Raw genomic sequence first — 20,738 nt, forward strand, 5'->3', positions numbered from 1 at the left:
ACAGAAAATAATTCAGAAATCAACTATGTTGTTCAGAAAAGAAGTTGTAAGGGTAGAGCATTGACAAGGGATTGAACTCCCACAGCCAAAACAAGAATGACTCAGCTTGGCCACTGTGCTATGAGAAGATACAGCCTTGTGGTTGCAGGATTAAAGGTCCTTAGTCACCGACGCACCCATTGCGCAGCCGCGACTCAACTGTACTGATATAAAAACGGTGCTCACTTTGAACTGCTCCCACTGTACTGGTCTCCCTTTGTTCAAGGTCAGTCACGATGTGGAGGCTTCTCCTCGCCGTCGCTCTGCTCTGTCCAGACTCTGAAGGACTCCTCTCCTGTAAAAACGAGGCGGGTGCAGCAGTGGACTGGTGAGGCTCGTCTTCAGCAGCTCTTCCTCTGTGACCACTGCACATGCTTGAAATGCTTTGCTTCTCATGATGCGCTGCTCAACCTTATTTCATCAACAGGTACATTCTGTACAAGAGGCCAAACAGCTATGACTTTTATTACATTGATCCAAGCATGAACAATGGCTTTGAAAGTGGCTCCAAGCCCATCAACCACCAATCTGGTGTCCTAGCGAACACCCTGGACCCAATCTTTGCTCCGGTGAGAACGTTTAGCCACTTTTAATACACGTACTGATCAGGTGGTGGATGCATAAAAGTAGGACACACCGTTCCGTCCATCTCTCCACCACTTGCTTGTCTTCCTCACTTACAACACATTAGTGTGTTTGGTTCTCCTGTTATTTGCTTTCTTGCAGACACCAACGTGTGGATACGCAGGTTATAACGATCAACCACCAGTCGGCTACGCAAGGACAGGATGTGGTCACAGCAAAGGTTTGTAGAACAGTCTTAGATTTGAACTTTAGCTTCATCAAAGCTGTGACCCCACTGAGCCCATGATGTGAAGCCCTCCTCTCGTGCTCCTCAGGGATCGTGATGGTAGATGACGATAACGTGGTCTGGCTCCTGCACAGCACACCCAGATTCCCCTTCTCAAAGCACAGCAATAACTTCTTTCCTACGACGGGAATGGCAAAAGCTCAGACATTCATCTGTGTAACGTTCCCCAATGGAGAGTTAAAAAAAATAGGTAACAGTCCTCAGATGCTCAGTGTGATTCATTCATTCATTCATAGGAGAGTGAAAGACTCACTTACTCTCGTTGTCTCTGATTTCACTGTTTGCAGAACAACACCTTCGGCTGATCAGTGCTAATATTTTTGAATATGCAAACGAAGACAAGTTTTCTGTGGACATCGTGAATTTTTATAACGTTTGGATCCCGGAAGACGAGCTCAACCAAAAAACACAACTGTACCAGGACTTGAAGTCAGACGGGAACCAACTGTTTAAAGGTTTTTTCAAGAAGATCTCGTCTGGTGCAGCAGGTGAGGTTTTAATAAATTTGTTAATCCTGTGATGGACAGTGTCCGTCATCACGCTTTGAGACGATGATGTGATGCTTTTCTCGCTTTCAGATGGGGATCTTTACGTCGCCATCGCAAACGCAGTCAACAGTAACGTGTTCGCGCAGACGTGGGGCTGCCAACGGGGCCGGTGTGGTTCCTACTGTCCACTCACTGGACCCAAGGTGTTCAACAGTGAATCCATCACGTTCTCCTCAACCGTGGAGTGGAAGTGTGGCTCAGATCACTCCAAGTGGTGCGTGTCTGAGAACGACTGGGTCTGCGTTGGCGATTCCAACAGATCAGAGACACAGTTCAAGCGGCCTGGAGGAGCTTTGTGCCTCCAACACAGCGTCACCAAAGCAGCCTTCAGGAGTGTGATATCTGGCTTTGAGGACTGTTGAAGCCAGGCAAAGAGAAGGAAGCTCTCAGGTTGAGAGCAAATAATAAAAGCTGCCACTGTTTAGCAGCAGAAAACCGTGAAACATGACTGTAGATGCAGTACAGGCATTTAGTCACCAATGAGTAACAAAACTACTGTATGTGATGATGCATAAGAAATAAAATCATGACTGATGTGTCAGATCTGAGCTGAATGAGAAACAAGACAGAAGTAGCCTGATTTACAAAATAAAGTTTTCCATTAAAATCATGATACATTTCCACCACATTTACCTCAACCAGAGAAGCGGCGTCGAACTAGCGTCTTACTGACATGAGTGGAGGAGATGGACGTCATGAAGGTGGAGAGTCTTTACGGCGCAGACTCCAATTCACTCACTTTGCTTTGACCCGCACCTTTTTGAAACTTTTTAGGGACGATCACTACTTTATTACATACAACATTTAACATACGGCACAAATACATGTGTTATTTCGTACGTAGCTATAAATAATAAAACAGCGACAGATTCATAACATAGTTAATATATTAGTTTGGGTTTAGCTCGTGTCATAAACACAAATTCAAACTTTAATGATCAGACTCAGACTCGGTTATTGACTTTATTGAACATGTTCCATCAGTCGCAGGTGAAACAGCTCAGATACTTATAATAGAATATTAAAGGAGCGCAGAGAGCACATGCCTCTGAATGAAGCAGGTCTTTATATTAATGCCTGCAAAGATCTGAATTAATGCAACACAACGTTTAGCTGCGTTTAACTGACCTTTCTATTCAATGGTCCTCAGTCTCTATATGACAGCCTAATTACAGTTAATTCTGTGGGTGAAAAACGGATGAACTAAACATATACTGGTTAAATATTTATTTAGTTTACTGTATTAAACCATATTATTCATGGCCCACCTGGTTCTGACCCACCTGGTTCTGGTCCAAACTTACTGACCCACCTGGTTGTGGCACAAACTCCCTGACCCACCTGGTTCTGACCCACCTGGTTCTGGTCCAAACTTACTGACCCATCTGGCTCTGACCCAAACTCACTGACCCAACTGGTTCTGGTCCAAACTCACTGACCCACCTGGTTCTGACCTACCTGGCTCTGACCCAAACTAAATGACCCACCTGGTTCTGACCCATCTGGTTCTGGTCCAAACTCACTGACCCACCTGTTTCTTGCCCACCTGGTTCTGACCCACCTGGTTCTACCTGCAGGTGGACGGTGCAGAGCAGAGTCATTTCATCAGGCCTCTCTCTGTGGTTTCCTCCCACATTGTTGTGTTGAACATAACACTTGTATGTTCCGTCATCTTCATTCGTCACGTTGTTCAGAACCAAAGACACGTCTCTCTCCTTGGAACCGCTGCTCAGCTGGACCCTGTTCTGAAACGATGGCAGGGCTTCATTTTCACACTGGGCGCTGCTCTCGGGTCGAGTGTTGACGCACACGATCTCCTCCGCTCGTCTCCACTCCACAGTCAGGATGTCAGTGTGGACAGAACCGGTACACGGCAGCGTCAGCAATTAATGCCACAGAAGTTCCACTTTTGTTTCCTCCATCCTCGTTTACTCCACCTTCTATTTCTTGAGCCGTGTCCCATGTGGATCAGAACAGATGAGAGTCATCAGAACCCAACAGAACCATCTCTACCTCTTTGATGACATCACTCATCGCAGCTGCTCGCTACAAAGTCTCAACAACATGACCCACTGACCCAAACTCACTGACCCACCTGGTTCTGGTCCAGCTGGTTCTGACCCACTTTGTTCTGGTCCATCTGGACCACCTGGTTCTGACCCAAACTCCCTGACCCACCTGGTTCTGACCCAAACTCACTGACCCACCTGGTTCTGACCCATCTGGTTCTGGTCCAAACTCACTGACCCACCTGTTTCTTGCCCACCTGGTTCTGACCCACCTGGTTCTACCTGCAGGTGGACGGTGCAGAGCAGAGTCATTTCATCAGGCCTCTCTCTGTGGTTTCCTCCCACAATCGTGTGTTGAACATAACACTCGTATGTTCCGTCATCTTCATTCGTCACGTTGTTCAGAACCAAAGACACGTCTCTCTCCTTGGAACCGCTGCTCAGCTGGACCCGGTTCTGCAACGATGGCAGGGCTTCATTTTCACACTGGGCGCTGCTCTCGGGTCGAGTGTTGACGCACACGATCTCCTCCGCTCGTCTCCACTCCACTGTCAGGATGTCAGTGTGGACAGAACCGGTACACGGCAGCGTCGCATCCCGTCCGGGTTCTGCAGTGACGTTGGTCACATCTGAAGACAACAAATGTGTCACATTCAGAGCGGACACTGGTCTCAGATCAGCTGCAACACAACATGCAGCACCAGTTTCAGATCCAATGTTGTATGAAAACAGAAGAGTGTCCACGGTCCCATTGGAGGCTTTGAACAGAGGATCCATCGAGGACATTAGGGGTCCGGTTTGGTTCTCTGCTGGTGGCAGCTGTGTGTGTGGGGGGGGGGGGGTCACTGGTGGAGAGCCCTAACCCAACAATCCTGGTTTAAAACAGTGAGGGAACCACACACAGTCTCCTGTCCATTAATCAGCACACTGCAGAGTGACTATAAGTGGCTGTGAGCAGCCGGCGAGGACGCTGGCGTCCCAGTACACGCGTCCCAGTACACACGCTGGCGTCCCAGTATGCACGTCCCAGTACACGCGCTGGCGTCCCAGTATGCGCGTCCCAGTACACGCGCTGGCGTCCCAGTATACGCGTCCGAGTATACGCGTCCCAGTATGCGCGTCCCAGTATGCGCGTCCCAGTATGCGCGTCCCAGTACACGCCTCCCATTACACAAATCCCAGTACACGAGCTGGCGTCCCAGTACACACGTCCCAGTACACACGTCCCAGTACACGTGCTGGAGTCCCAGTACACGCGTCCCAGTACACGTGCTGGCGTCCCAGTATGTGCGTCCTAGTACACACATCCCAGTACACGAACTGGTGTCCCAGTATACGCATCCCAGTACACGCGTCCCAGTACACGAGCTGGCGTCCCAGTACACGCGTCCCAGTACACGTGGAGTTCTCCTGCTGTTGTGGTGGACACGTTGGAAGGACACAACAATAACCGAGCTTCTGCTGTGACATCGGTCCTGAACCACTTACTTAGAATGAGTTTATGTTTAGTTACAGACCATAATGTGCCTGATCCATTCTGTCATCATGAACGCTCCATTATGGAGCCTGTAATGACAATAATAGACAATAATAAACCAGGTTTAGTTTGAACTAGTCGATGTTTTGTTCATGTTTTAACTATTAAAATGAATCTAGATTTGTTACATATTTCTTTTAATATAAACGTGTGTAAACAGCTGCCAGCGCTCGAGTTCCTCCACAGCCTCATGTTCATCTCAGATCAAACTCTGACTCGTCACGTGTTACCGTGTACTTTATTATATCAGCTCTTTCTAAACTTAAATTACTTTAATTTACCTTGAACACCGTATTTACTGCAGTTTACTGTTGTTTTGTTCTGTCCTGTTTTTTGTCGTTTTGCTGCTGTAAAACCAAAGAATATAACTTGATTTTTCCAACAATGGGGACATCGTCAGAGGCTGATCAGTATCAGGTTCTCCACAGAACGCCAGCGGAGAACCTTCCTTCTCCTCTCCATCCTAGACAACACCTCCACCCCTACACAGTGTGTGGCTGGACAGAGGATCAGCTTCAGCTAGAGACTCATCAGTATCAGGTTCTTCACAGAACGCCACCAGAGATCCTTCCTACCGGTGCCATCAGCCTGTACAACTCCTTCTCTGTAAGGGTTCATCTTCATCTATGTAATAACATGTATAATAAAACTTTAGCCAGTAATTAGATGTGAGTGTGTGTAGATGTGTCGGTGTGACCTCTGATGTCATGTCTTCTGTCTGTCTCTTTTCTTTTCTTTGTGAATGACCACTCGGAGCTGCTCTAGATGTTGGTAACAGCAGGTTTATTCAGCAACTGTAGTTTCACAAGGGAAAAGGGAAAAAGGCAAAACAGGATCATGTGCTGTGGGCACTCTGCTTGTACACGCTCCGTCTCTGGGGAGATCCTTCGCGCTTCTGAAGATTACCCATACATAGTTCACAACTGTCTATAATGAGATCATATAGTGGACTGTGTGTTTATGAATAAGATAAAAATAAATAAACAAAAATTATCCTAACCTTACAACAGTAAAGAATAATTAATACGAAATAAAACATACCTACAGTGTAGCTTACACTGTACCGTTACACTTCTTATATTTTCATACAATATAAAACACTTAACAACAAATTACAGCTCCAATTAAAACATGTAACTGGGCCAGATAACAAATATAATATCTAGCAATAATGACATACCTGTAGTTTCACAAGGGAAAAGGGAAAAAGGCAAAACAGGATCATGTGCTGTGGGCACTCTGCTTGTACACGCTCCGTCTGGAGAGACAGCACCACTAGAGTTAGCTAGCTAGCTTAAAGCTTCAACATTTTAAGCCCAAACACAGACAAAATGGTTCATAAGTTAACAAAACCATGGCGAACACAATTAACATACAGCTACCATCAGCCTCATAGTACTGGTAAAACTTTCATATATATATTTTTTATAAAGTTTACACACTTTGCCCACGGGCACATTCACAGGCACGTTACCTCTGGGGAAATCCTTCGCGCTTTTGAAGATTACCCATAATCCCTTGTACATACATACACATAAGAAAGAAATGGCTAAGATGCGAGAACAGAGCACTGTTGGAATGCTACTACTCAAGTAACCCTAGTCAGAGAGGTTACATGAATAGAATGTGCGGTGAATGGGAACGGAGAAACCCACATTCAAGGCTGACGGCGAAGCAACTAGTAGCTCAGTGTTCCAACATCCACAAACGGCAACTGCTATAACAACTTGAGATTGACGAGATACAACACAAATGCTACGGCAAGGGGGAGCCAGGACGCCAGGTCAGAGGGGAGGTTTCACCATCTCCCCAACCGGAAATTGGGTACGAAGCCCCAATAAGCACAGATACGCTGAGCGAGGCAGCAACTGACCTGAAAGATAAGATCATGGCGAGATTGAACAGGCAACCCCGAACCCCACTACAACAGCTAAGTGAAGTACCATCAGAAAGTCTCATGGAAGTTGTGAATGCAGCATTGAGAACGATCCCTACCACAACAATCACAGAAACCAATGAGCTGATATACGCTTCAGCATCAGTGATCCTAGAGGTGCTTGGCTATAAGAGCAACCATGGGAGCCATGAGAAACAATACCCACCATGGAAACGAAGGTTGGAGGCAAAAATCAAGGCAGCTCATTGGGAAGTGAGCCAAATGACAGAGGCCCAGAGAGGTGCAATGAAAAGACCGATGCCTAAGAAGTACAACCAGATGACCATACCTGAAGCACTCGAAACTGCCAAGCAAAGGCTACAAGCCTTGGCCAGACGCCTAAAGAGATACACCAGAGATAACGAAGCCAGACGAATAAAATAAACCGGCTGTTCGGGTGAAAACAGTGAGACAGTCTTCTGGCTTTTACTGGTTTCCACATTTCCCTGTAACATTACCGCCACCTTCTGTGTTAAAAACCACTCTATTTCTTACCCTCCTTAAAAAAGGCAGTTTCCATAATTCTTTTCTTTTCCAGAAACATGAAACACTGCTCTACACTCCTTCATCCTGGGTGCCGTTCTATCAGAAGGGAAGGGACAGGGAGAATGCACTAGGTTTACGGCCTTGGGTCTGGTATTGGAAGGAGCCAGAGACCAGGGGTAAAAGGCAGACACAGACCATAAACAATCAGTCATTCAAACACAACATTAGATGTCACACACACGACACTTAATGTGCGACAGAACCTTGAGAGGCAGATAGATTGTTTGTCTGAGAATGTTCAGTTCTGGGTCTAATCAACAAGTACAGAATGCATAGTTGCTATACAGAGGTCAGAAATGAACACAAGAAGCAGAAAAGTACAATTTTTACATAACAGTGCCCAAATCTCGTCCTGCGGATCACATCCTCCTCTGATTCCCATTAACTTCTACCAGTGGTACCTTTGTTTGTTGTCGTATGTTCTGCCTTCACTTCCTCCCAGTCTTTAATCTTGCTCTTTATCTCTTCACTAAACGTCCTTCCTGCTGTTTCAGCCGTGTGTCAGTTCTCGTTATCCTGTATGTGCTGGGACCCAAACAGCCTCCACCCTCTGACTCCATAAACTGTGTTCAACATCTCCACCTCCTGTGTATTTGACTCCATTTACTTGTCTTTGAGTCCGTACCCTGTGTGTACATAAGTGTATATAATGTGTATGAACTCATCACCCCTCTGCAGCTGCCTTCTTAACGTTTGCGGTGAGTTTATTTGATGACGGCCGTCAGTAGGAAGTCCATCGTACTCCTGTGCATCCTTCAGCACCAACCTGCACCGTCAGCACTGTGGAACTCACCAACAGTGCCATTGCTTGTCGTATATTAGCTTTTTTTGAATTTGTGGCAAAAATATATAATATAAAAATATTCACACCCCTCAAACCTTTCCTTTTCTCACATTATGACCACAAACGTTGTGAAAAACCAACACACATACAATTATAAAGTACAAAGAAAATTATACGAGTTAATAGACACATTTTTACAAAAATAAAAAACTGAGATTTAGTAGCTTTAGTACAATTCTAAGGTCAGAATGAAATTCTCAAAACTATTAGTTCAATCTTCACATCTTGATGTCACGTGTTCACATCATATAAGCAGTTTCTCACTACAAATGCTTTGTTACATCCATTCAAATGATTATGTACAATTCTCTGCTCTTTGCTACATTATCAAATTGTTTATGTCATTGTTTATGTTGATGAAAATGTATTATATAGTTCACTGTGCATTAGTCTGACTCCTCAAACCGGTTAAGTTGCAGGACTTGCACGGTGGAGACAAAGCTCGGTGAATAATAAGAATTTATTCGTACTCGTAGTCAGGCAGGCAAGGCTCAATACACAACCGAGGCAGTAGCGGTACAGGCATGGATCAGACAGTCGGTGGTCAAAAGGCAGGCTTACGTCAGGCTTACGGCAAGGCAGTATCTCAGATGAGGCAGGCAGCAAGGTCAGGGAAAAACAGGGTCGGTCACACAAATCAGGATATCAAATAATGCTGGACTGCTGGCTATAACACAAAGACAATCTGGCAAGGTGCTGGGGTGAGAGGTGGTGCTTAAGTACTGAGTGATGATGACTAGATGGGTAGCAGGTGAGTTGATTAGAATCAGGAAGTAAGGCTGGCTGAAACTAACAATGACTGAGACAGGAAGTGGTGACAAAATAAAACCGGAAATGAGTAATTAACTAAACTAAATGACCTGGACTGTGACAGAACAAGGCTCTGTTGGAATGCTACTACTCAAGTAACCCTAGTCAGAGGGGTTACATGCAAAGAATGTGCGGTGAATGGGAACGGAGAAACCCACATTCAAGGCTGACGGCGAAGCAACTAGTAGCTCAGTGTTCCAACATCCACAAACGGCAACTGCTATCACAACTTGAGATTGACGACATACAACACAAATGCTACGGCAACAGGGAGCCAGGACGCCAGGTCAGAGGGGAGGTTTCACCATCTCCCCAACCGGAAACTGGGTACGAAGCCCGAATAGGCACAGATACGCTGAGCGAGGCAGCGACTGACCTGAAAGATAAGATCATGGCGAGACTGAACAGGCAACCCCGAACCCCACTACAACGGCTAAGTGAAGTACCATCAGAAAGTCTCATGGAAGATGTGAATGCAGCATTGAGAGCGAACCCTACCACAACAATCACAGAAACCAATGAGCTGATATACGCTTCAGCATCAGTGATCCTGGTGCTCGGCTATAAGAGCAACCATGGGAGCCATGAGAAACAATACCCACCATGGAAACGAAGGTTGGAGGCAAAAATCAAGGCAGCTCGGAGGGAAGTGAGCCAAATGACAGAGGCCCAGAGAGGTGCAATGAAAAGACCAATGCCTAAGAGGTACAGCCAGATGCCCATACCTGAAGCACTCGAGATTGCCAAGCAAAGGCTACAAGCCTTGGCCAGCCGCCTAAAGAGATACACCAGAGACAACGAAGCCAGACGAATAAACCGCAACACAACCTGCGAAAGTGTACTCTCAATGGCAGGGTAATAACAACAGAGCAGACCCACCAAGGCTGGAAACTGAACAGTACTGGAAGGGTAAATGGGAGAGGGAGGCGTCACACAACAGGGATGCACAGTGGCTGGTGGATCTGAGGGAAGACCACAGTAACCTCCCTGAACAGAATCCAGTGACTATCACAGTGGCAGACATCCAACATAGAGTCTCAGGTATGAAAAACTGGACAGCACCTGGCCCTGACATGATCCACGCCTACTGGCTAAAGAAGCTCACTGCAATCCATGAGCGCCTGGCAGCACAAATGAACCAGCTGCTAAGGGATGGGACTCACCCTGAATGGCTAACCGACGGGCGAACGATACTGATAATGAAGGATCCCTCAAAGGGTACAGTCCCATCCAACTACCGGCCAATAACCTGCCTCTCCACAACATGGAAGCTCATGTCAGGCATCATCGCAGCTAAGATAAGTGGACACATGGGTCAATACATGAGCGAAGCACAGAAGGGCATTAGTAAGGATACCAGAGGAGCCAAACACCAACTCCTGGTAGACAGAACAGTCGCCCAAGACTGCAGAATGTGACACACCAACCTGTGCACAGCCTGGATCGACTACAAGAAAGCCTATGACAAAATGCCACACACATGGATCACTGAATGCTTGGAGCTGTACAACATCAACAGAACTCTAAGGGCCTTCATTGCAAACTCGATGAGGTTGTGGAGAACCACCCTTGAAGCCAATGGGAAGCCACTTGCCCAAGTATCCATCAAATGTGGCATATACCAAGGAGATGCACTGTCCCCACTGCTGTTCTGCATAGGTCAGAACCCCCTCAGCCAAATAATAAACAAGACTGGCTATGGATACCGACTCCGGAATGGGGCCACCATAAGTCACCTACTCTACATGGATGACATCAAGCTGTACGCTAAGAATGAGCGAGACATCGACTCGCTGATCCACACCACCAGGATCTACAGCTCAGACATCGGGAAGTCATTCGGGCTCGAGAAATGTGGGAGGATGGTGACAAAGAGAGGCAAGGTAATCCACACAGAAGGGGTCTCACTCCCAGAAGGAACAATAGCAGACATTGAGGACAATTACAAGTACCTTGGAATACCACAGGCAAACGGCAACCTTGAACAGGCAACAAGGAATGCGGCAACAGCCAAATACCTCCAACGAGTAAGGCAAGTCCTAAGAAGCCAGCTCAATGGCAAGAACAAATCCCGGGCAATAAACAGCTATGCTCTGCCAGTGATCAGATACCCTGCGGGAATAATAAGGTGGCCAAAGGAAGAGATACAGACCACAGATGTTAAGACACGAAAGCTCCTCACCATGCATGGAGGGTTCCACCCCAAATCCAGCACCCTGAGACTGTACGCTAGCCGCAAGGAAGGAGGCCGAGGACTAGTGAGCGTGAGAGCCACTATCCGAGATGAAACATGCAAGATCCATAAGTACATCAAGGATAAGGCCCCGACAGATGACGTGCTGAGTGAATGTCTCAGGCAGTGGAGAACAGAGGATGAGATGCTGGAAGAGGGACCATCATGGGAGGACAAGCCCTTGCACGGGATGTACCACCGGAACATAACTGAAGTGGCTGATCTCAACAAATCCTACCAATGGCTTGAAAGGGCTGGGCTGAAGGACAGCACAGAGGCACTCATCCTGGCTGCACAGGAGCAAGCCCTGAGCACCCGAGCCATAGAGGCCCAGATCTACCACACCAGACAAGACCCAAGGTGTAGACTGTGCAAAGAGGCCCCTGAGACGGTCCAGCACATAACTGCAGGGTGTAAGATGCTGGCAGGGAAAGCATACATGGAACGCCATAACCAAGTGGCTGGCATAGTATACAGGAACATCTGTGCAGAGTATGGACTGGAAACCCCAAGGTCAAAGTGGGAAACACCTCCCAAGGTGGTAGAGAACGAGCGAGCCAAGATCCTGTGGGACTTCCAGATACAGACAAACAGAATGGTAATGGCGAACCAACCAGACATTGTGGTGGTGGACAAAGAGCAGAGGAAAGCCGTAGTGGTGGATGTGGCAATACCAAGCAATGGCAACATCAGGAAAAAGGAACATGAGAAACTAGAGAAATACCAAGGGCTCAGAGAAGAACTGGAGAAGGCTTGGAAGGTGAAGGCCACAGTGGTGCCTGTGGTGATCGGAGCACTGGGGGCTGTGACCCCCAAACTGGAGGAGTGGCTACGACAGATCCCTGGAAAAACATCCAACATCTCAGTGCAGAAAAGTGCAGTCCTAGGAACAGCAAGGATACTGCGCAGAACCCTCAAGCTCCCTGGCCTCTGGTAGAGGACCCGAGCTTGGAAAGTGGATGAGATCACCCGCGGAGGGTGAGAATAGAGTGGCATATGGCTGGAGCACAACACAATGTTCTATGTCTGACAATGGTGTGCTTACACATATTCCCATAATTGGTCCATACAACACAGAGCATCTTATCACCTTTGTAGAAACTCTCTACAGAGATCTCATCCCTGAAGAAGAGAGGGGTCAGAGTGGAGATCACCTGCCAAAGTATATGATAGTTTCAGGATGGAAAGTTATGATCACCAGCCACATAAACAAATGACCCTACAGGCTGCCATTGTCCAGTCTCTTGCAATCAAACAAAAAGGTGTAAATTACATTTTACAGTAATTTTCATCCAAACTGTAGCCATAGTTTATGTCAGAACCACCCTCCAAAGTACACAGTTATATTGACAACATGACTAAGTAATTTGACTGTTTTGTTCGTGGACAATGACACAAGGACTTGATATTCTGACGCCACTGACATGTTCAGTGACGTAAAAATAAAAATTTGAGAGATGAACTAAAGATTTTGAGCAAGTTACAGGCTTTTGCAAGAAATTCACAGTGTTTTGCTGTTTGTACAAATTGTTTGGAGAAATGCACACACATATTTTGATCTGAGAATTGTACTAAGGCGACTGAGAAAAACTGTAAAACTCTCAGCATCACTGTTGTCCTGACCTTGTTTTGAAACCAGGAAGCTCACCTTGATCCATTCTTTCTAGGCACAGCGACAGCAGGGACACATATCTGACTGCTGACCTCCAGCTCTTCTAACCTTCCTCCACAGATCATGTCGTTATGAGAGCAGGGTGTGGAGTCAACAGGCCCACAGGTGATAACCGACCTCAGTGTTCTAACTATGGCTCTGTAGGATGGATTGTGTCTCTCTGCCTCTCAGCTCTCCACCCACAGGTTGACGCTGCAGCTCCAGTCCACTGGAGCCACAAAACATCTGAAGGCAGAGCATTCTGTGCTTATCACGAGGGTCACGAGCAGAAACACTGGAGATGAAGGAGGAGACACAGTAGATTTGATGAGGGGAAACGCTGTAGATAGAGACAAGCTGATGACCAGAGATCCAGGAGTGGACATCTGAGCCACAGGACAATGAGGAAGATACTAGACTGGTGGACAGATGGACAGGTCAATGGAGAGGAAGGCTGACGGTTCCATCCAAGACGCTGCTCAAAACCCAGCAAAACCCAGGACCTGCTTCATACGTCATGTCCTCTGTTATGTTTTGTCTCGTCAGGAGTCTGTGTTAGTTGGAGGGTTCATGTTCTGCTCCCACGGCTCCAAGTTGGCTCAGTTATTAATTAACCTTAATCTAACCTTAATTACCTAACTTTAATTATCTAACCTTAATTACATAACTTTAATTATCTAGCATAACAACATTTTGAAGACAACTGGAAATCATTTCAAACATTAATGTGGTCCCAGCTTTGAATTCTACTTGATTCTCTGCAAAATGCATCATGCCAGGAGTTAGTTTGAATGAAACTAACATAATCATAACACTATTACCTGCTGCACCTCTCACCACCTCCTCTCAAAACGTAACCAACATTTAAAGCAGCAGACAGATAATGTTACGTATATTCACGTTTTAATTGTTTGAATTTTGCTTAAAATAATCGAGGAACCGTAACTTCCACTTGAGCCGCCCCCAGAGTTTCAGTTCAGTTAGTTTTATTAATGTGGTGCCACTTCACGAGGTTCATCTCAAGGCTCTTTACAAACTCAGCAGAAACGCCTTCCGTCTGGGCCCAGTTGGCTACGAGGCCATCCAGATGACGAAGGGCAGCAGGACGGCCAGAGGTCCGGTCCAGATGCTCACGGCTCGGAGGCAGAGGAGCACACAGGCCCCGAGCACCGCCGTCACCATGGCGACGCGCCGGCTCAGCACCAGCTTCCTCACTGTCTTACAGAACTGTGGAGCAGGAGAGAGGATGCGGGTCAGCGGTAGGTTCTGGTGGCCCAGTCTCCTGGTTCTGTGTCAGACTTTACTGTGCAGAACACAGAGCAGCTGGTTCTGTTGCAGGAGGAGCTCCACATGAAACCGTGCCTTTGGTTTCCACACATGCGGGTTGGTTTTACAGTTGTTCTGTCAGGACCTGACCTGACCACTAGATGGCGGTGCTGCTTCACGCTCCTACGTCACCATGAGTCAAAGTTATGGGTTGAATCAGCTGAGGCTCAATGAGAGTAATTAACAAGGTGTTTACATTTTAATGCATCAGTGAAGTTCTGCAGAGACACTGCCCTCATCGTCCTTGACACCGTTTTAGTCTGTGCTGCCTGGTCCTCGTCCTGCCTGACTCAGTGTTTCACTCATTTTATGACAGGCTTCCAACCAGAACGGGCCTCAGAGACAAACAAAGGAGCTTTCATCAACTGCCTCTGTGAGAGACTCAGTCTGCTGCTCTGCTTCATGATCCTGACGTCCGTCCTCTGAGCCATGGATCTGACAAACAGGAGAACGGTGCAGACATTTGTGTCTCCTCTGCTTTTCTCTGGTTCTGGTTCTGGTTCTGGTTCTAACGGCTCTCCTCCTTCGCCTGCAGACTGAATCCACCCGTGAGGCGTCCGTCGTCGCAGTGCCCTCTCTGTCTCCTCTGCAGCTCCTCGTTCTGCTCTTCATCTCCGTCCAGAGCCACAACCCAGAAGAACAGAGGAGGAAGAGGGAGGAAGAGGAGGAGGACGACCGGGCGGGAGAGAGGAGTAAATACGACCGGGTGTCTAATTAGATTAAGCTGTTGCAGCTTAATCTAATTACGATTACGATTATAATTATAAAATACGACCGGGTGTCTAATTAGATTAAGCTGTTGCAGCTTAATCTAATTAGAGCACGCGGCCGCTGATCTGAGATCAGCGGCCGCGTGCAGCAGCTTTGCTTCAGGCTGTTTTACAGCAGCGTTGGAGCAGCGCTGACTCAGCGTTGGAGCAGCGCTGCCTCAGCGCTGCGTGTTGAATCTACAGGTTCTACCTGGAAGGTCTGGAAGCTGGCGGCGGCGCCGTAGCGACAGTACATGACGTAGTGCTCACAGTTGTACCACAGCAGGCTGTAGCCGCCGTGGCCCCGCAGCCGCTCCGCGCTGCGGGCCACGTCCTCGCTGGGCAGCGCCGGCCGGCTGCACACCTGCACACAGCAGGGTGCCGTCAGCTGCTGCCTCCACCTCCACTCTGCTCCTGCACCAGGAACTCACCGCGTCCATGGTGTTGATCAGTACCTGCGACCCGTAGGCGAAGTCGTCCACAGAGTCCACTCTCGCGCTGCAGAGTGGGACACAGGAGACACACTGGGTTGACTGGGAGGAGTCCAGTCACTCCTCTGGGTTCCACACGCAACATGTGTCATCGTAGTCCAACTAAACACTACAGCTCAACACAAAGGGAAACTGTCTCCAGAGCTCAGCTCTTATTCTGTGTGAGGTGATTTAACATCAAGCAGCAGAACCTTGGCCAGAACTCCCAGTAGAAGCCTGGTGTTGGTCACCATCTGCCGGACCCGACGCTGGTCACATGACACCACGGGCACGATGTCTGGGATGAAATGAGCCACTCTGGGGAGAAGAGACAAAATGAATGGAGGACAGAGAGGACGCTGTGGGAGAGAAGAGGGAGGAAAGATGAGGAGGAGGAGGAGGAAGAGTGGAGCTAAAAGGCCAACGGTCCGGTCTCTCACCTGTCTCCTCCCAGGTAGATCCCAAAGTGTGTGAAGAGCGTGCGGGGAACTTCCAGCAGGTCTCCTCTCCTGAACCCCCGGTCGTATTTACTCCTCTCTCCCGCCCGGTCGTCCTCCTCCTCTTCCTCCCTCTTCCTCCTCTGTTCTTCTGGGTTGTGGCTCTGGACAGAGATGAAGAGCAGAGCGAGGAGCTGCAGAGGAGACAGAGAGGGGAACGTGGCGCCGGACGCCTCACGGGTGGATTCAGTCTGCAGGCGAAGGAGGAGAGCCGTTAGAACCAGAACCAGAACCAGAACCAGAGAAAAGCAGAGGAGACACAAATGTCTGCACCGTTGTCCTGTTTGTCAGATCCATGGCTCAGAGTCCGATTAGCAGCCTTCGTGCAGCGTCCGCTCACACTCGGTGGGAACAGCTTTTCTCTGGGAACCGGCTGAAGCTGCGGTTCTGACGCGGTCTCAGGTCCCGAGACGCTTAATGAGCTGTGACCTCACTGAGCAGCGCCAGTGTTTGACCTCAGTGGCTGCAGCTGCTGAGGCTCTGACTCCTCCAGAGGAACCCAGAAAGAACCGGGTCAGGGCCCGTTTCCACCGCTGGCTCTGTTTGGTGCTAAAACGCATCTGAACGGTAGAACCTCAGCCTGGTCACAGGAACAGGAGGCGCAGGCGCTGAGGAACTGAGGGACTGTTCCACAGTCTCCCTTGTTTAAAGGCTTCATCTGTTCTGGATTAACATTTAACTGTTCCTTGAAGATCCTTGAAGGTCATTGAAACGACCTGGGTCCAGATGTGAAGAGCTGTAAATCTGCCCAGATGCTAATCCTCTGCCTGACTCCTTTTCTCTGTGTTGACTCCTCGTCTCCGCTGACTCCTCATCTCTGTCCTGACTCCTCATCTCTGTCCTGACTCCTCATCTCCTCCCTGACTCCTCGTCTCTGTCCTGAGCAGGTGGCTCCTGTGTTCCTTCACTGCTTTCCTACGTTGCTGTTTGTGGGGGTTCAGCCGCCCCCTCCTTGAGGTGTGGCTTTGAAGCTGTTGCTCCCTGAATCATCAGAGAATTTTTCTGTGTTTTGATTCATTTTTGTGCTGAAACCAACGCTCCCTCTGCTTCACTTCCCTCTAGTTCCCAGTAGAGAGCAGCAGATACCAGAGATTTAAACCTTACACCAGATTTAAAAACTTACACTGCCCTGACGTGACTCTTCAGATTCACCAGCTCCAGTGAAGCCTCCACTGATGTGACTGTAAAACTGTTCATGTCAAATGTCACTAGAACCAAAAGAACTCAACAAGACGACTTGTATCGGTTTTATTTACACCCAAACACAACAACACGTTACACTGTCATATAAAATGGGTTCTGTACAAATGTAGGAGTCTGGAGGTTTCATGGTATTTACAGGAGAGCTGACACGCTGTTCAGGAGGTGAAAACCATGGTCCTGCGTCTGTTACTAAGAGACGACAACGTGGCGACAGCAGCGTCAACGTTCAAACTGGACGTCAGAGTCAGTGGCTCTGAATCCAAAACACTGGTAAAAGACCTTAGACCTCAACGTCTGAACATGAGCAGCTCAAAACCAAGATATGTTTAAAAGCTAAAAAAGAAACACAAAGTCTGCAATCAACGGACACACAATGATAATGAAAAGCCATAGTTATAGACACGTATTTGTATTTATTGTCCAGCTGCTAACGCTAAAGCTGCTAATGCTAAGCCTTCACCCCATCCGTTCCATCCCTGTAGCAGGAGGCGAGCGCTCCAGTCCAGGTCCAGGCCCGGTTTAACTGACCATCCACAGGGTGAAGGGGACCAGAACGCTGGGCAGCGCCGTGCTGCAGGAAATGCCCAAACAACCCATGGACACCAGCCCCAGGAACGCCGCCAGGACGACGCAGCGCTGGTCCCGGATCAGCGACTGCAGCCACTGACAGAACTGAAACACAGGAGATGAGGCTGAAACCAGAACGAGCCCATAAAAGCAGCCTGAGCAGCCGTGAGTGGCTGTGGTTTATTGTGGGGCCTCTGCTCAGCTCCACCTTCAGCTGAGCGACGCTGCAGCAGCTCCAATGTTCAGCTTTTACAGGAAGTGTAACTGGATCAGGAAACGGTCTGTGGAGCCGGAGGAGAAGCTGAGAATGCACCCCACCCCCACACACCTCCCCCGGCCACATGTTACACAAACCCAAAGACCTTCTTCTTTGATGCATCTATTAGGGTTTCATCAGTTAAACATGAACACATGACACCCATTATTACTAGATCTTCTTAAGCAACATTTGCTTAATAAATGAAGCAGGTCCGGGACACGGTGGTGACTTTAGGCTCATTATTGGACCAGTGCTCAGGTTTTGTGTCCTTCATATAAAGCTGTTTAACGCATCTAAACGGTTCATCACCGTCTGCAGACGCTCCTAGAATGTGTCTATCAACAAAAGCGAAAGAATCAGAGTCATTTCCCACGCTTTGCCCGAACAGAACCCTTGGTTCTGACCACGGTGGCGCTGACGTTGCTTCATGCACTGGCTGTAAAAGGTCTTTGAGGTTCTGAACGTTTCTCCAGGTGTTGGTTGATGTCAGAGAAGCGACGGGTCGGGTTCTAATGAGGAGCTGGTCTGAACCCGGAGCAGCGCCCTCATCATCAGGACCGGACCGGTTCTGGCAGAACGCCCGGCGCTGAAAGCAGCTCTTGTTCTGAGCGTTTCCACGGAGCAGCCCAGATTTTCCTGGTTTAAATCAGTCCCAGGCTCAAACACTGCTGCTGTGTTTCTGAGGAGGGGATGAAGTTTTCCAGGCTACGAAAAGGAAAAACTCAATGCAACAACAGAAACCAACGGCTGCTCCAGAAAAAGGAGCTCAGGCTTCAGCGACTGTGATTATCTGTCATTTTCACATAATTCCAACAGCAACGAGTGGAGGTGGAGGCGGCTTCACACACAGTTCAGCTGCAGCTCTGAGGCTCTGGCTCTGATTAATAGTTAAATGTGCTGGAAACAGAACGCTTCATTTACGGGCGACTGGACCTGGAGGTTCAATAAACGCTCTGCCCGAATGTGTTTAAAGAAGCGCGTGAAGCGCAGCAGCGAGCGCGCAGTAACGCGAGGCTACGAGTCCATTCACGAACCGGGCAGTTGCTTCATAAAGGCGCACACGGTCTCCGGCTGATCTAAACCTAAACCAGGCAAATACCAGGCTGGGTCCTCACTGACCAACAGAATGCGAACCGGGCTTTAAAAGCACCACCCTGCGCTCAGCAGCGCAGCAAAGTGCGTCAAATCTGCGTCTGGCGTCAAAGCGGGCGCCGCTCCACGCGCGTGAAAGCCGCTCTACTCGCGCAAAAGCCGCTCCACGCGCGTAAAAGCCGCTCCATACGCGTAAAGCCGCTCCATGCGCGCGAAAGCCGCTCCATGCGCGCGAAAGCCGCTCTACTTGCGCAAAAGCCGCTCCACGCGCGTAAAAGCCATTTTACTCGCGCAAAAGCCGCTCCACGCGCGTAAAAGCCGCTCCACGCGCGTAAAAGCGGATCCTCACCTTCTCGGTCTGCAGGCTCCGCGCCGTCCCGTAGCGGCAGTAGGTGACGAAGTGCTCGCAGTTGTTCCACAGCAGGCTGTAGGACACGGGGCCGACCAGCCGCTCCGCGCGCGCCGCCACCTCCTCCGCGCACAGCGGGCTCGGAACCACGGCTCGGTCCAAGGCGTTGGGCACGATCCCGGCTCCGTACGCGAAGTCCTCCACGGAGTCCACGCGGACGCTGGCGCGCTTGGACAGAACCCCGAGCAGCAGCCGCGTGTTGCTCACCATCTCTCGGATGTGGCGGCTGTCGGCGGTGAGCGCCGGCAGGACGTCGGGGATGAGGTGCGCCACGCGGTCCTCGCCCAGGTAGATGCCGAAGTGCGTGAAGAGCGTCCGCGGGACCTCCAGCAGGTCTCCGCGCTGGAACTGGAGCCACGGCGCGGCGTCGTCCCGGTCGCAGCGCCTGGAGGAGGGCGCGTCTTCGCAGCTGCGGCCCCGAGGAGGCAGCAGGCTGCTCAGCTTGACGTGCGCGAGCAGGAAGAGCTTCTCCAGCAGGAAGATGAGCGTGTCCAACATGGCTGCAAAGCGCTCCCACAGGCGGAAACGGACGGAGCGAGCCGCGTCTGCGTCCTTCTGTGCCCTGGAGACGCGTCCTGCTCCGGGAGGCTGGGGGGGGGGGGGGGGGGGGGGGGGGGGGGGGAAGAGGAAGAGGAGAAGGAGGAGGGACTTGACGTCAAAGGAGACTTTAGTTGGAGTTTGTACAGCGGGTGGACGCACGCGCCCCTTCAGCAGCTGGAAGCGTCAGGACGCGTCGGTCTGTTGAGGTCAAAGCTGTGGCTGTGGTCGGTTGGTGCGAGGAAGGATCAGATCCTCACTCTGCACGTAGTCAAATACAAGCATCAGGAGGCGCCCTTGGCTTCTGGGCAGAGCTTTAATGAACGAAGTCCAGACCAGCACCAGTCGCCACAGCTCTAAAGTTCAGCCGATAGCGGAGCCTCGTGTCTGAACAGCAGCGGATGCAGCTCGCTTTCCAGTCCTCATCCTCATCTTCATCCTCAGGACGATGCTCACAGGGAAGCGAGGTTCAACACAGCACAGAGAACCGTAAAGAACCGTAGAACCTGCTGGAGAACCCGGTTCCAGCTGCTCCGTGTCTTCCTGACTGATGCTGACATGTGCTGAGGGTGCACATGGTGTTTATGGCAGCCTGCTCTGAACTC

At 49.4% G+C, this 20,738-nt stretch overlaps 3 protein-coding genes across 3 annotated transcripts; 1 reads left to right on the forward strand and 2 right to left on the reverse strand.

Moving 5' to 3' along the window:
* The first annotated feature begins 251 nt into the window (after window positions 1–251).
* Window positions 252–2,019, forward strand: LOC114850375 (deoxyribonuclease-2-alpha-like). The gene is made up of 6 exons (XM_029142297.2): window positions 252–367; window positions 467–608; window positions 766–844; window positions 939–1,100; window positions 1,198–1,398; window positions 1,489–2,019. Exons 1-6 carry the CDS (start codon window positions 276–278, stop codon window positions 1,818–1,820), a joined length of 1,008 nt encoding a protein of 335 aa, XP_028998130.2. The 5' UTR covers window positions 252–275; the 3' UTR covers window positions 1,821–2,019.
* LOC114843877 (uncharacterized) lies at window positions 1,997–4,278 on the reverse strand. Its single transcript, XM_055503144.1, has 3 exons — window positions 3,740–4,278; window positions 2,990–3,337; window positions 1,997–2,007 (listed from the first exon to the last, which is right to left on the reverse strand). The coding sequence occupies exons 1-3, from the start codon at window positions 4,251–4,253 to the stop codon at window positions 1,997–1,999; spliced, it is 873 nt and encodes a 290-aa protein (XP_055359119.1). The 5' UTR covers window positions 4,254–4,278.
* A 9,283-nt stretch (window positions 4,279–13,561) lies between these two features.
* Window positions 13,562–20,192, reverse strand: LOC114843882 (lecithin retinol acyltransferase-like). The gene is made up of 6 exons (XM_029130704.3): window positions 19,537–20,192; window positions 16,010–16,257; window positions 15,782–15,887; window positions 15,531–15,623; window positions 15,311–15,463; window positions 13,562–14,251 (listed from the first exon to the last, which is right to left on the reverse strand). The coding sequence occupies exons 1-6, from the start codon at window positions 20,092–20,094 to the stop codon at window positions 14,096–14,098; spliced, it is 1,314 nt and encodes a 437-aa protein (XP_028986537.2). The 5' UTR covers window positions 20,095–20,192; the 3' UTR covers window positions 13,562–14,095.
* Between the last annotated feature and the right edge of the window lie 546 nt (window positions 20,193–20,738).

This window comes from Betta splendens, chromosome 2 (genome assembly GCF_900634795.4).
Source record: "Betta splendens chromosome 2, fBetSpl5.4, whole genome shotgun sequence".
Classification (NCBI taxonomy): domain Eukaryota; kingdom Metazoa; phylum Chordata; class Actinopteri; order Anabantiformes; family Osphronemidae; genus Betta; species Betta splendens.

Excerpts from the sequence above, each read along its gene's own strand:
- LOC114850375 (XM_029142297.2), top strand. The coding sequence starts at position 276 with ATGTGGAGGCTTCTCCTCGCCGTCGCTCTGCTCTGTCCAGACTCTGAA. Across the intron at positions 368-466 it reads GCGGGTGCAGCAGTGGACTG|GTACATTCTGTACAAGAGGC; the intron begins GTGAGGCTCGTC and ends TTTCATCAACAG. Across the intron at positions 1,101-1,197 it reads TGGAGAGTTAAAAAAAATAG|AACAACACCTTCGGCTGATC; the intron begins GTAACAGTCCTC and ends CACTGTTTGCAG.
- LOC114843877 (XM_055503144.1), bottom strand. The coding sequence starts at position 4,253 with ATGTCCTCGATGGATCCTCTGTTCAAAGCCTCCAATGGGACCGTGGAC. Across the intron at positions 3,338-3,739 it reads CCACCTGCAGGTAGAACCAG|CGCTGCCGTGTACCGGTTCT; the intron begins GTGGGTCAGAAC and ends ATTAATTGCTGA.
- LOC114843882 (XM_029130704.3), bottom strand. The coding sequence starts at position 20,094 with ATGTTGGACACGCTCATCTTCCTGCTGGAGAAGCTCTTCCTGCTCGCG. Across the intron at positions 15,464-15,530 it reads TGATCAACACCATGGACGCG|GTGTGCAGCCGGCCGGCGCT; the intron begins GTGAGTTCCTGG and ends TGCTGTGTGCAG. Across the intron at positions 14,252-15,310 it reads CCAGCTTCCAGACCTTCCAG|TTCTGTAAGACAGTGAGGAA; the intron begins GTAGAACCTGTA and ends CCTGCTCCACAG.